At 42.1% G+C, this 13,546-nt stretch overlaps 2 protein-coding genes across 4 annotated transcripts; one reads left to right on the top strand and one right to left on the bottom strand.

The window, feature by feature from the left end:
* Nucleotides 1-16: 16 nt before the first annotated feature.
* mpzl2b (myelin protein zero-like 2b) lies at nucleotides 17-7,083 on the bottom strand. Of its 3 annotated transcripts, none has more exons than XM_086131394.1 (6): nucleotides 6,813-7,083; nucleotides 5,013-5,053; nucleotides 4,702-4,871; nucleotides 4,049-4,259; nucleotides 3,330-3,561; nucleotides 17-847 (listed from the first exon to the last, which is right to left on the bottom strand). In XM_086131394.1, exons 1-6 carry the CDS (start codon nucleotides 6,848-6,850, stop codon nucleotides 811-813), a joined length of 729 nt encoding a protein of 242 aa, XP_085987520.1. In that variant the 5' UTR covers nucleotides 6,851-7,083; the 3' UTR covers nucleotides 17-810. The 3 variants fall into 3 exon arrangements, with proteins under 3 accessions (XP_085987520.1, XP_085987518.1, XP_085987519.1); XM_086131392.1 differs by lacking the exon at nucleotides 17-847 and adding an exon at nucleotides 1,661-2,501 and having other exon boundaries at nucleotides 6,813-7,070; XM_086131393.1 differs by lacking the exons at nucleotides 17-847; nucleotides 5,013-5,053 and adding an exon at nucleotides 1,661-2,501 and having other exon boundaries at nucleotides 6,813-7,063.
* A 959-nt stretch (nucleotides 7,084-8,042) lies between these two features.
* pafah1b2 (platelet-activating factor acetylhydrolase 1b, catalytic subunit 2) lies at nucleotides 8,043-12,559 on the top strand. Its single transcript, XM_086130282.1, has 6 exons — nucleotides 8,043-8,202; nucleotides 8,642-8,729; nucleotides 9,230-9,319; nucleotides 9,410-9,526; nucleotides 10,376-10,498; nucleotides 11,028-12,559. Exons 2-6 carry the CDS (start codon nucleotides 8,643-8,645, stop codon nucleotides 11,304-11,306), a joined length of 696 nt encoding a protein of 231 aa, XP_085986408.1. The 5' UTR covers nucleotides 8,043-8,202; nucleotide 8,642; the 3' UTR covers nucleotides 11,307-12,559.
* The last annotated feature ends 987 nt before the right edge of the window (nucleotides 12,560-13,546 follow it).

Raw genomic sequence — 13,546 nt, 5'->3', positions numbered from 1 at the left:
CCCCCCCCCGGCCCTTCTGATGACTCTGGTTGTGTATGCAGGCACTTTTGTCAGAGCGTGTGATGAGCAGGAAAAAGTTCTGCAGTGCAGATTGGGCTTGTGTAATGCAGCCCCAGGGTCGATTCACAGCACATGGCGAGCATTCGTAAGGATGAATTATTTGCTAGATGTCTGGGCTTGCCATATCTCGAGTGGACCCCATCACAAACACACAGTGTGATTTTGTGTATCATGATCTATGCACATCCCATATAATGTTCAAAAGGTCACACTCATTTATGTCACACGGCACCCGCGCTCCGCTGTGATCCGGGCCATGCAGCTGCAACTGCATTGTGACAAGAGTGGTGCAATCATCTTTCATAACGGGACGGCTCCTTTAGAGTAAACACGCGGTCAGTCTTCAGCGAGGAAGATTGATGTACTCTTCACTGCAGGACATTACAGATGAAAGGCTTGGCTCACCATAGCCAGACTTTACTAGTCATTGTCAGTTGAGAGCCAGCGTCCAGATTCCTGTTAATTATTGTGAGCTTTTAGGTCGCTATCAGCGGCGCTGTGACCATCAGGAATTTCGGGAGATTCCTGAACGGACCGTCCTTTCCAGCAAGACGCAATGAGACACAGTTAATTACTTTCATGTAAAGACAATGGAAAATGATTTTTGAGATGTGTTTCGAAATACATTGCACACGTTTGAAGATACACTTTACCACCAAATGTATTCACTCACCTGTCTTTACTCACATATGAATTGTCTCATATTCCTAATGCAGAGGGTTCAATTATGAGGCCGGTGCCACCTGGTTGTCACTTCTGCTCTTTTTGGTGTGTGCATCTTGACCACCTGGGGGCAGTAGAACACAAACATACCGATAGGCATGGAGAAGGAGATGGTTACTACTCCCCAGGAAGCTGCAGTAAAATATTAAGTCATTTCCTAAAAAAAACAGAAATCTCTGTAATTATTGTTATATTGTCTGTCTTGTTTGTTCTCAAACAGCCATTGTTTAAACTGTTACAACACCACAAGACAGATGCTATTAGTTAGGACACCATTGAAGTACAGCAAATCATGTTGGAGTGTCCTATGATGACTAATTTGAGGATTGACGCAGCAAGGTTGCATTTGTGTGACAAAAAGTCATTTGAGTTTATCAACGCATCAGGCAGCTGTACATTGAGCTCAGTTGAATTGTTTTCTTTTGCTTTTCTGAGAAATGTTGTGGTTCCAGGCCAACATTTCCAGGTAGGGAAAGGGTGGTGTTATCCGGTAGGAGGTGGAGTAATGAGCGGTTGGCAGGATGTGGCGTTCTCAATGAGAGATGATGTGGCCAGTTTGAAGGCTCACCGCACTCATTCTCCGACTGGGTTCGGTGAACGCAGCAATAGTGGGAACTCTTCCAAACCGAGGAACAGGAAGAAAGAAAAGCCGGCTTGCGTCTGATTGACAGGCTGCTGCTGCACACCGTGAAAGTGACTCGAGTGTGTAGGGTACACATTTAAAATCTTTCTTTCAGTTAAAAAAAAAAAAAAAAAAAGGCTAAAACTCACATCCACTTTCATGGTGACAGCTCAACAATTGCTTATTTTGATGTAGACAATCATAAGGGATTCATTTCTTTTTTAACGTACACATCATAAAACAGGTTCCATGTCATACTTTCAAATAGTTTATTATAGTTACAAATAACATTCTAGACAAAAAAATAGTGTACAAAATCAAAATACAAAATCATAAGTGCAATGTTACCATTATACAGAAGTAAACAACAGTTGTTCGTTTTCACCAGCACTATGAAAGTGAAAAATAGTGCTTGGTAGTATGTTAGTGGGGGTGTTTCATCAGCAGATAATTGTAGTGATCGCAAACGCATTAACTCTGCTTGTTCCAACAAAAGCAAAATGATGCCACATCACTTGCCCATCAGTAGCAACGGTGGGAAAATTCAGCCAAACGAAGCTTGAGCAGAGCGGCAATCCTTGAACAAAAAAGCGAGACGGTACAACCATCAACCCAACGACACCACTACACAAATTGCGACTAGCCCTCTGTGGAGCACAGATGCTACACCAAGATCGAACAATCCTAACAACATCCATCTCACATGCAAGGCCATATAATGCCATTTCTGTCCCTTGGTTGGTCACGGCTTCATTCTTGTACCTGCAAATTTTGTTGTTCACCAAAAATGGGCTTCTGGTTCAAGGAAATTGGTGTAATCCAGATAATAAACGGATCAAATTCATACCGCTCGTACTTGCGCTTGGCAAGGGTCTAACAGGAATGCTTGGTGTAATGTCATGACAACTTCACCCAACTGTGCCCGACTTAATCATCATCATCATCGTCATCGTCATCATCATCATCGTCGTCTTCTTCTTCACTGCCGTCCTCCTCCTCATCGTCTCCGCTGCTAGGCTCAGACTCTTCATCATCAGAGATATCAAACTCCAGTGTCTCCTTCGCTAGAGTCAGATGAACCGCTTCCTCGGGTTTACTGATGCAGCCCAGCAGTCACGCAAGCGCACACAGACACATACACAACATGTGAGATGGGCTGCTATTGGAAAGTGTAGCAAATAAGCAATAAGCCTAAAGTGGATTGTACAGTAATACCCAGAATGCTCAGCTTGACCCAGCCAGCCTACCGCAGAGGGGAAAAAACTACTTAAAGCCACATGAGCATTCATCCAGCAAAAGACAGTTCATGGTTGCCTGTGGTTTGGCCTCTGGAGTTGTTAGTTTCTTTACCTGTATTCACAAAGTACAAAAAGGCAAACATGCTGACTCGCAGCTGCCGACCAAGAGGAAAAATTTGACAAGCCAGAGAATGTTAATCTGCTCATATCATGATTTCAACCCTTGAAAACAGCCAAAAAGACAGCATGTGACTAAATTCGCAGCAACAGCTTTGTATCTTAAGGCCTCACTGGGAGCATAGCGCAAATACAGTCATTGTGTTTATTGTAGCCGTGGACTACTTCCGGTTCAATGACAAAGATCGGGTGATCAAAACTGCTGCTGTGAACCGAGATTATTTCAAGAACAGCAGAATGACTCCTCCATATTCACATCTCCGACTTGGCAGCGTCACCAAAACAACAACATATGGACTCCAATAGCAATTTTGTGAATCGCAGAAATCTGTGATACATAATATCTAACACTGCAAAAAGACATTTCAATAAAGCTCAAAAGGTTCTCACTGGAGGAACAAACGTGGAAGAAAACATTCTCAAGCTGTGATTAGTCTCTTTCCCAAAATAGCCACATCAGTCCCGAGAGGAAGAGCAGGAGAGAGACGGCGGCTCCTGTGGGCCCTCACCACACGGTTGGGTCCTTGCGCTTAGGCTCTGGGTCCTTGCGCTTAGGCTCCGGGTCCTTGCGCTTAGGCTCCGGGTCCTTGCGCATGGGCTCCTGTGCGTTCATTTCCAAGTCCTCACGCCTGCGCCTCCTGTTGTAGAACTTCACAGCCAGACAGGAACAGAGGAGAATCAGTATAAGCACGCAGCCGCTGACAACTGCGATGACCAGGATGCTGATCTCGGAGAGGGAAGCTACAAACAAGAATAGGAAAAAAAAAAGTGATAAAACGGAGGAAGGCAAAACATATTCGTTGGTGCTCGAGCTGTGTCAACTGCAGAAAACAGAGATAACGTTTGGAAAAATAAACACAAGAAGGTTTCACCAGTTACTCATGCCTTGCCATTCTACACACCGGCATCCGTCATAGTTTTTGACCCAAAGTACATACAGCTACTGTATCGAAATAATATCAACTGTAGTGACTAGACTGGATTGTTGGCAGACTTTCTTCCAAGGCAAGTCAATTTCGTACCCCGCCGGCACTGAACAACACCCTAAGAACCTCTGAGAGCACAGACCTTCGCCAAGGCCAAGCTGTTGACATGCTCGCAAGTGTGCGTGTGTTTGATTGTGAATCGGTAGGACTTCCACGATCGCTAGGTGGCAAAAGTACTCACATTCCCCGTTCAGGATAAGCAGTGTCGAAAACGGATGGAAGAATGAAAGTGGAACACTTACCTTTGGTGACGACAGTGAGGGTGGTCTCTCTGTTATCGCCGTGCACATCTGGGCGGTTTCGCACGTTGCAGATGAACGTGCCATTAAACGTTGGGGGCACCTCATGCAGGGTGATCGAGGCGTCATTTCTTGTAACATCTCCTGACCACACTGCACGGTCTTTAAAACGTCCACTCTGAGGAGGGTACGGAACCTCCTGGTAGTAGAACACCTGACGGATATGCACAAATCAATGTGTTGAAGGAAAAAAAGTACGGACGTACACACACGAGCGCACGCACAAAAATGTCAGATGCATTGTATAATATAGTATTTAGTAAACAATATATTTGTCATTTGTCTCCAAGATGACACATCATTTCCCTGAATGTTTTTTGTTTGTTTGTTTTTTGAGAAAGCATCCAGTCAGTGTTTTAAAACTACGGTATTTGGGATATACTTACCTCAGTGGGCATGTACTGTTTTCGTCCACTGGGCTGAGGCTTTCTGTTAGGTTTCGCCTTACGCAAGATGAAAGTGTCAACTGCCTACAGTCACTGCCTTGTAATTGTTCAATGAAAAGCCGATTAAATGATTTGGCATGTTTTGGCTTGTTCCAGACCGCATAAAGTAACCATACTCCTCGTCTTTAACGGGATTCGATTTGTACCTACCGACTCTTCTCTTTTAGAATTCAGGGGACGGAAGTTCCAGGACACGATAACAGACTGAGTCGACACAGGGTGACTGGAGCGGAAGGTGCACTTGAGTTTGACCGTGGTGCCGTTCACCGCCTCCACCTCAGACGGTGCATAGATTTCAATTCCTGAAACGTGCGCCACTCCTAAATAGAGAGGGCAAAAAGTACAGAGTCGGGCTCATTCCTAAAGCGTTAATGATTGCTGAAGAGTCTGAAGGTCACATGTAGACTAGCTAATGATAGACGACAAATATTCCTTCTTCTAAGGCAAAGAAGACTACCTACCATTTGGAACAGTGTTGTTGATTCCTTTATTTTGCTGTTGACTGAAAACATTTGGATTTAACATCAAAATGGAGAAATGAGACAAGAGAGCTACATTTTAGCTTGTTCTTCCAGATATATACATTTTCATCTGCTGCACAACTTAGGGGGACTGAGCCACTGCACAAAAAGGTGGCCAAAAACCATTGCAACCATTTGGAGTGTCCTAAAGATTAAAGTAACACGCATCCCCAACCATTTCAGTCATTTTTCTTAAAAATCAGCAAAGAGGAAATTAAACACTAATCTGACTGCATAATAAAAGGCAACCTTTAAAAATCGATCATATGTAAATAAGCCACAATAAATTCAATTGTAACACGAGGAAAAAGAATCTAAGACACTTCCATATCAATCATTAAACTGATTTAAATGACTAAAGGTGTCTCCCTGATTTGCTTGTTCAAACACAATGTGTGTCTGTTTCACTACAGCCAAGACTAATAACATTTAGTTCAGTCAGCAAGGCGTGCCTCAGTGACATCTTCCCATGCACACAAACACGTGTGTACCCATCCACAAAAAGGCTCTTTGGTAGTATAATAAAGCAATAAAGGATGACATTTAAACGTTGATCATGGCGTATTAGTGAGCCCCTTCTGACAAGCAAATATGCCCTCAGGAGGTTGCGCTGCAATGCACTCCACAAAATCCTGATTGTCACAATTGTTGTTTTAATGAAGGGGAAGGAATTGACAGGTGTCTTTGCTAAACTGAAAGACCCCCCGCCCCCCCCCCCCCCCCATCTCCTTTAAATTAGCATTTTCACATTGCACAGTAAGTCAAACTCATACAGTCACCTTAAAATGCAAAAATGCCTACTGGAGGAAATGAGCCATTTTTTTATAATGTTTCAATAATATAAGAAAACCTTTATTAGTCTCGCAATGGAGAAATTCCCAATTCACAGCAGCAAAGTTATGAAAGGAAGAAGTAGAAGAACAAAATATAGGAGCTGCAGGATACACTCAAGAGTACAATATTGGGTACATCAGATCCAATACAAGAGCTGTATCAAGACAGCTGCTGTTACAGTTTACAAAGATAAAAATACTCAGTTCTGACTGACACGGTTTAGAGAGAGGTACCGGTATTTATTTATAGTCTGTGTGTGAATGTTAGGGGCATCTTTTTTCAAAGACAACACAAAAAACACACACCACATCACAGGATAATCACTCGGATTGATCTTTCAGACATCCAAAAATCGGGTGTTTTGTGACTTTGATCAGAAGGGGGGACGGGACTCATAATATTATCCTATGTGTGAACCCCCCGGTTTAAGAGAAGGACAACACATTTGAATTGAATTTGTAGAGGCAAATATAACCCAAGCATGATACTGATGCAAAACCTTAATGTATTGCTGAAAATGTCTTGACAGACGCCTTAATCAAGATAAAAACGCATAATTGAACACGCGCTTTTTAAAATACGTGTTTTAAAAAAACATCACCATATGACCTGGAATAGTGTGCACAGTGTATTTACGTCAGTTTAGTACAACAAAGTAATTTCCAAAAAGCTATAGTTGGGAGACACAAACAAAATGTCTGAAATCTACAACTCAGTTTTAAGTGTTGACCAGCAGGCCACTGAGTCCGAAACACATTACCACACGGTGTATGCGTGATATTTCAAGGTTCTAAACAACAAAAAAAGATTAGTTAAAAGTCCCATTGTTTTCAGCGGAACGTATCGTGTCTTTTAAAAGAGAAACGGAATGCGTGCATGTGTCATGAAAGTTTCTCTAACTCTCACCTGACAGGACGAACCCTCCCAGGAGAAACAGATGCCATGTCGGACACATGAGACCGACAAACATCGATGCCGTCTCAACACGGACAGTCCCTTCGTGAAAATATAAAGGGGGCAGGCATGTATGTTCCCACGGTTGGCAAAAACAAACCAACAAGTATGCGTGAATTCCGCTCCACTCCACTCCCCACCGTGTAAATCTTGAGTCACCTCTCCGAGCAAGAACACACCTGATGGGCGGCGTTTGACAACTTCTTGCATAACCTGTTGCTCTGTCTCCTCAAATTGTCTCAATGTAGCCTCTGGTTTAATCCTCATCTATAAAGAGACTTTTTTTCCCCTTCCGATTCTTTTTACCTAAAATCGCAGGTCTCTGCGAGTTTACCGGTAATTCCTGCGACACAAATACAAATATAATACAGTACTAAAAATATTTGCCTCCACCTTGTGGCCAACATAAAAAACATTAACAATAACGCAACAGAGCACAAAACACAAAAACATAAAACAACAATAAAATTCATTCATTCAAAACAAAGGTCAAATAACATACATTTTAAAAATGTTATCAATTTCCTACTTTAACTGCGTAAATGAATTCAAATGTGTATATTGGTTACACACAATTAAGATGTGTTCAACTAATAATAATAATAATAATAATAATAATAAGATATTGTTTTTTTAAGAGTAGAAGAGGGGAAAATTACTTTACCATGTTGTAATCATGTGCAACCAATGGAAATGGTTTTAAGTACTGTACATTATTTTAAGATCCATTATAATGAAATGCAGGATTTTTTTCTTCTCAATCATGCTGAATTTGGGAAAGTCCACAAGAAAAGCTCATTTAAGCATCATTGTTCAAAGTATCGCATTGGTTGAGGGAATCAATTTAAGGTCGAGAATTGAAGATTTTTTTTCTTTGAGTGGTAAAATATTAAGGAGAAAAATACAAACGAGGCCAGAAATAAAGGTTTATTGTGTAAGAAAGTGTCTGCATATTATCCCATAATTCATTGCGAGCCTAGCGCGCGGCTTTAATGATCCTACCACGAAAATGAATAATATCGTATTTATATGTTACGGTGTTTACATAATGACATATAGAAATATTTCAATATATATGTGTTTTTAAAGCCTTCACGAATGCCTGCATTGCACTAACCTCCCCCACAACATTAAAGCAAAGTGTCGCACCGAAACACTCTCTCCTCAACAGGCTCTCTGGTAGTTGCCTTCTTGACACGCCTTTTGTTGTCTCGCCTAGCTTAGAGTCCTTTTGATGCTACTATAGCGAGCATCCCCGCGTCAAACTGCTAGACAGCTGTCAAGTCCACGACGCAGCTCCCGTCAGCCTCGGCTCGAGAAGTGACGCTCTGCACTTTGCAAGGTTGACCGTTTCCTGAAATGCAATAACACATGACATTATTCCGCATTTCGTGTCGAACGCGAAGCACGTTTGTGTCGGATGCAGCTTGCAGTCATACTAGTGTCCTGCGTTTAGCTAGCTAACAACCTAATGAGAAAAAAAACTCCGTGGCTCTAACAGCGGGTCTCTTTAATCCTAGCGTTGATTCTGGGATTTTATAAGGAGTCGCCTTGAAAGCGAAAGTAGTCTGGGTGCATGTTAGGCCACGCTGTCTGCTCCTAAAACGTTAATCGGCTGCTGCGCGGCTAATGTCTCTGCTAGCTGGTGCTGATGCGTCTCTCCTCATATAAATGGCGTACATCCTGTGCAGCTTTATACTTTGCATCTGTATTTTTTTTAAATCGCCCGTGCATGTCTGTTTTAATTTAGTAGTTAGTAAACGTTCTGGTCTATTCTACAGGATGAGTGGCGATGGTGATGGTTTCAACCCTGCTGCAGTGGCTCAGCCAGTCGAGGATGTGCAAGGAGATGGGCGGTGGATGTCACAGGTATGGCGGTGGTATTTTTATAGGCTCCCAATATAATTTTTATAAACCAGTCATAAAAGGTGTCATACACCGATACAAGCCATACATATTTTCTTGCCTGTTCTATATAATTCTGGCTTCCAGATAGGGCCCTGAAAGATTAAACACAAATGCTGTGGGTGCCCATTTTGGATCCAATGTATTTGGAGTACTATTTTATCCAACTTGTTTAGTAACGCCACATGGTAGGTCCCTGCAAGGTTAATCCATCGATGCTAATAGGACTGAGACAGTCTGCTACAATTCAAGCTCTCCATCAGATAGGACACCAGACGTTTCACACAAGCATGTGGCGAAGACTAATTTCAGCTAAAAATCCAGGCTGAATTTATTTGCTCCCTGACGAAGCTAGGATCGGTCAATAGGAATAACTTCACCATACTCAATTTTAAAAAAAGCACAAAAAATGTCAACATCTCCCTAACTTTTTTCTGACAAGGTTGTGTTTGTTATTTTTTTAGCACACTCGATTTGTGCAGGAGTGCAAGGATGGAGAACCAGATGTGCTTTTTGTTGGGGATTCTATGGTACAACTAATGCAGCAGTATGAGGTGAGATGGTTCTTACTGCGGTGGATTGTTCTCAGTAATTTCATCCATTTTTGGAACTTGGAAAAATGACTACCCGATTTGCTTGTACAGGTCTGGAGGGAGTTGTTCTCACCACTCCATGCTCTCAACTTTGGCATCGGAGGCGATAACACCTGCAACGTGTTGTGGCGGCTGCAGAACGGAGAGCTAGAGAACATCCGTCCCAAGGTTGGTGTGACTCTGTTTGCCTGCTGTGTGTTTGTGTCCTTGCTCACATGTGCAGTCTGTTCCTGCCCTCAAACATACACTTGGCTGCCCCTGACCTTACCATCTTGGCTGTATCAGGAGCAGGTGTCATAAATGGAGTAGTGGGACCTTACAGCTGTAATGTTGACTGTCCAAAGGCTTTACAGCTTAAAGTTGGACCCAAATTTAAACTCCGCATTATGTTGACTCCCTTTATATTTTGGCTGTTACATGGAAAGTTACTGTGACGTAAGATGCCTCTTTTTCAGATTTTTGTCCAACATTCGTACCTTTTTCTGTGGCGTGACAGTCAGAGATGATTCCCAGTAGCCGTCAATGCCCCTCTAAGTGCATTGAACACTGGTTCTTGTTTTATTTTGCTATGTTTCTACTTGTGTTGGTTTGATTGGATTCTTGACTTGACTTGATTCTCATTCGGTCTCAAGTCGCTTTTTTATCAACAAAGGACTTTTCTTTGACTCTTCTGTGACTTGTCAGGTGCATTTAAGTCACAACCATTTGTGTGATTTGATATAAAACAAGCACTGTGCTTGTCACAAGTAGTCTTGTATTCTGTGTGATGTATTTTAACATTTGACATTACATTTGTGGTTGGTTTCATATTAGTATTGTGTGACGGTCAATGAAATGACATTCCCCACGGGTGCGACATTCCAAAATAAGGAGTAGAAAAACTTTCATAAGATGGACAGGAATGTCACTGAGTTATGTAAACAGCGTAGGAGCAACATTCTCGTGTGCACACAAGACTCTAGTTCGGAAAAAGAACAGTGAAAATGAGCCTAACATCTGTTTTGGGTTTTGTTTTAGATTGTGGTGGTGTGGGTAGGAACCAACAATCACGAACATACGGCAGAACAAGTTGCTGGAGGAATTCTTTCGATCGCAAAGCTGCTCACCTCCCGTCTACCCAAAGCCAAAGTAGTTGTGCTGGTAAGTTCACATTTGTTTGCTTTCGGTTCCATCAAATGTATGAACAGTTTTTTTAAGGCTGCGTTTCTTTCCTTTACTGAGTCAAGCAACATACTTAGAATAGAAAAATATCACTGCATATAAAAATGTAAAAAACAAACAAAGACCGCAGGACCCAGTTAGGATTGTAATCTTTTAAAGTATCTATCAAGCACTATCCCTGCTGTCTCACACAAAGTGTGCCTGACTTATTCAGTTGAAAAAATGTCAACAAGTGAGACGTTTTAAGATTGCTGCTTCACTTTATCGGCAGCTTGGCATCTTCAAGAAAGCAACTGCAACCATAAAGCATTTCAAAGGTCGGGCACAAGCCAAGTGAAGACCAAGCTTCCATTTAAAATGTGTTGCGTTTGCATTGATTTCAAACCAAACCGCTTCTCAGGGATTATTACCACGGGGGGAACGTCCAAACCCCCTGAGGGAGAAGAGACCAAGCTTCCATTTAAAATTTGTTGCGTTTGCATTGATTTCAAACCAAACCGGTTCTCAGGGATTATTACCACGGGGGGAACGTCCAAACCCCCTGAGGGAGAAGAACGCCACCGTCAATGACTTTCTGCGCTCCTGGCTGCCTCGCCTGAGCCAGGCTCAGTTCCTGGACGTGAGCGGCGACTTCGTCCACTCTGACGGCACCATCAGTGCGCAGGTCATGTTCGACTTCCTCCACCTTACGTCGACGGGTTACCGCGCCGTGGCCAAGCCCCTCAGCGACCTGCTGCTTCAGATACTCGAGGAAACGCCGGAGGAGCGAAGGGCGTCGCTGGTTTGAGCCACCGAGATGCGGCGGTGCCCGAATCCTGCCCCTGGTGTCGGGAGGAGGAATGGCACCCTGAGATGGGCGTGGCTTGGTGTTGATGAGTGGAGCGTTGGTGTTGGTGCTGTAGAGGGAGAGAGAGACATCACTACACTCTTGAAATGACTGACTGCCTGAGACCTTGTGTGAGCGCACTGTCAGATCAAATGAAGTATTTCTCTTGATTTCTGAGCTCCATCACTCACTCACTGACTCACTCACTCTTCCTGTTATTATCTTGTCATGGTAAAATGTTTGACAGCAACTCTGGTAACTTGTACAATGTTTAAAGTCTGCTCAGAAGGAAAAAAAAGTGCTTCATGTCCTCCAATCGTTACTTATTATTTCACAGTATAAAAAAAATAATATTTGCCAAACAGCACAGAAAAATAGCACAATTTTGTTTTGTGGTTTATCACCTAAAGACTCTATTTGCTCTTTTTCAGTGACTTGATGGGTAAGGGATGAATTCGGTTGAAATGTTTTGTTTCCAATTTGAGCGACCTGCAACCAGTTTACCCGACATCGTGGACGCATTTTGTTTGCAACACAATTGAACTTGTATCAACAAAGTCACTTATCGTATACGTTGTTATGTATCCTGACGTGGACGGACAATGACACTCTCTCCCCCTAGTTCCCTGTCTTGATGGTTATACAGTATTTTCTGTCTTACGCACCTTTTCATTATGTTAACGTTTTTTTTTTTTTTTTTGTAATTTTATCACCCTTGTTGTGTTTCGTTTTCTCACTGACCTCTAACACAACCTTGCTCCTTCTGTAAATCACTACCCAATATTTTAGGAATAAAAAGTTGCAGAAGCTACTGAATATCATCACGCTACCATGCAAAAAAAAAAATGTCGATGAACTTATGCTAAAGCTTCTTTATAGCTCAATAAGTCACATACTGAGCTTCGAATTATCTTAAATTACTGCTGTCTTAAGCTCTGCACAATGCGTGCTGTGTTCAAGTATGTATGATTAAGTGTGTGTGAGCGTGCGCCGAATGTCTACGGGAGCAGTTGTGTACAGTTTTGGAAGTTGGAGTGGTGCGAGTGTTTAGAACTGACCCCGGCTGTATATAAGAGATGTGGAAAGGATGCCTGAAAGGGAGTTAGATTCCAGGAGTTTGTCGGTGTGATCCATCATGTGCACTTGTTTGGCTCTTCGTCTCGTTCTTGAGTTAAAAGTAAAAGCATTCCAATAAAGAAAAACCATGGATGGAATTCATTTGCGTCCGAGGAGCCATGCTTAGTTTTCTTCAGTTTTTGCTTCTTGATGACAGATGGAATTAAGGCCATTCAGCTTTCGAGTGAAATTACAGGATACTGTAATTTTTTTTAAAAAATGCTCTTTGATGTTTAAAGGTTAACTGAATTTGACCTCTAGAACTCTGAATGCAAGATGTACAACTGTTCAGTGCTTCGGTACTTTTTGGACAGTTTGCTGTTCTCTTAGCAAGGAGCTCAGTGATACAAGTTCACAACAGGTTTTTAATCCATAAAGATTTTCAAGGCTGTTTTACACCTTTCTGTGACTTCTCGATTTCTTTACACATGCTTTTTGAATGTTAAGAGAAAGTCACATTAAGTTCAGCTGTAAAGTAGTCGTAGTAGGCCTTGGTGTTCATCAGAAACGAGACATTTTTATTCCTCAAAAGTATGGTTCATATTGTGAGCCACTGACACATTCAGCATAGTTTGAACATTAACAATGTGCTTGAATATTGGAAAGATGTCGTAAAATTGAGTAAATTAAGGTGACAGCCTTCGTAGAACATATCGTTTTATAGCAATCGGATATTTTTGTTGCAGGTGTCAAGTTAAATTTCCCTTTTAAATCACGTGTTTCAGATACTCACCAGCAGGGAGCGCTGTTAAATTAAAAACTGGAAAAGACTGCTACATGCGATTTTTTTTTTATCCGCAACCTTACTATGACCGTTGCCATTCACCAGCCACTCCCTGACGTTTTAGTTCAAATGACCCAGTTACATATGTTTGATTTACTCAGCGTTAATGTTTCGGCTAGTACATTTTATCTGCCCTCCTCATCAGTAAGGGAAAGTTTATTTTACTCCTTATCGTGTGTCAAGGACCTGCCGTGTGTTATAATGTGCCTGAAAAGAATGGCAATGGATTTTTCAGAGTTTAAAACCACTTCCACACGCTCGGGCCTGGAACTAATGTACTCGTAATTGAGTAATCCAGAGT

This window comes from Hippocampus guttulatus, chromosome 15, assembly GCF_054856545.1.
Source record: "Hippocampus guttulatus isolate MCC_2025c chromosome 15, RoL_Hgut_1.0, whole genome shotgun sequence".
NCBI classification, from domain to species: Eukaryota; Metazoa; Chordata; class Actinopteri; order Syngnathiformes; family Syngnathidae; genus Hippocampus; species Hippocampus guttulatus.
This window is presented reverse-complemented; position numbering and strand designations above follow the sequence as displayed.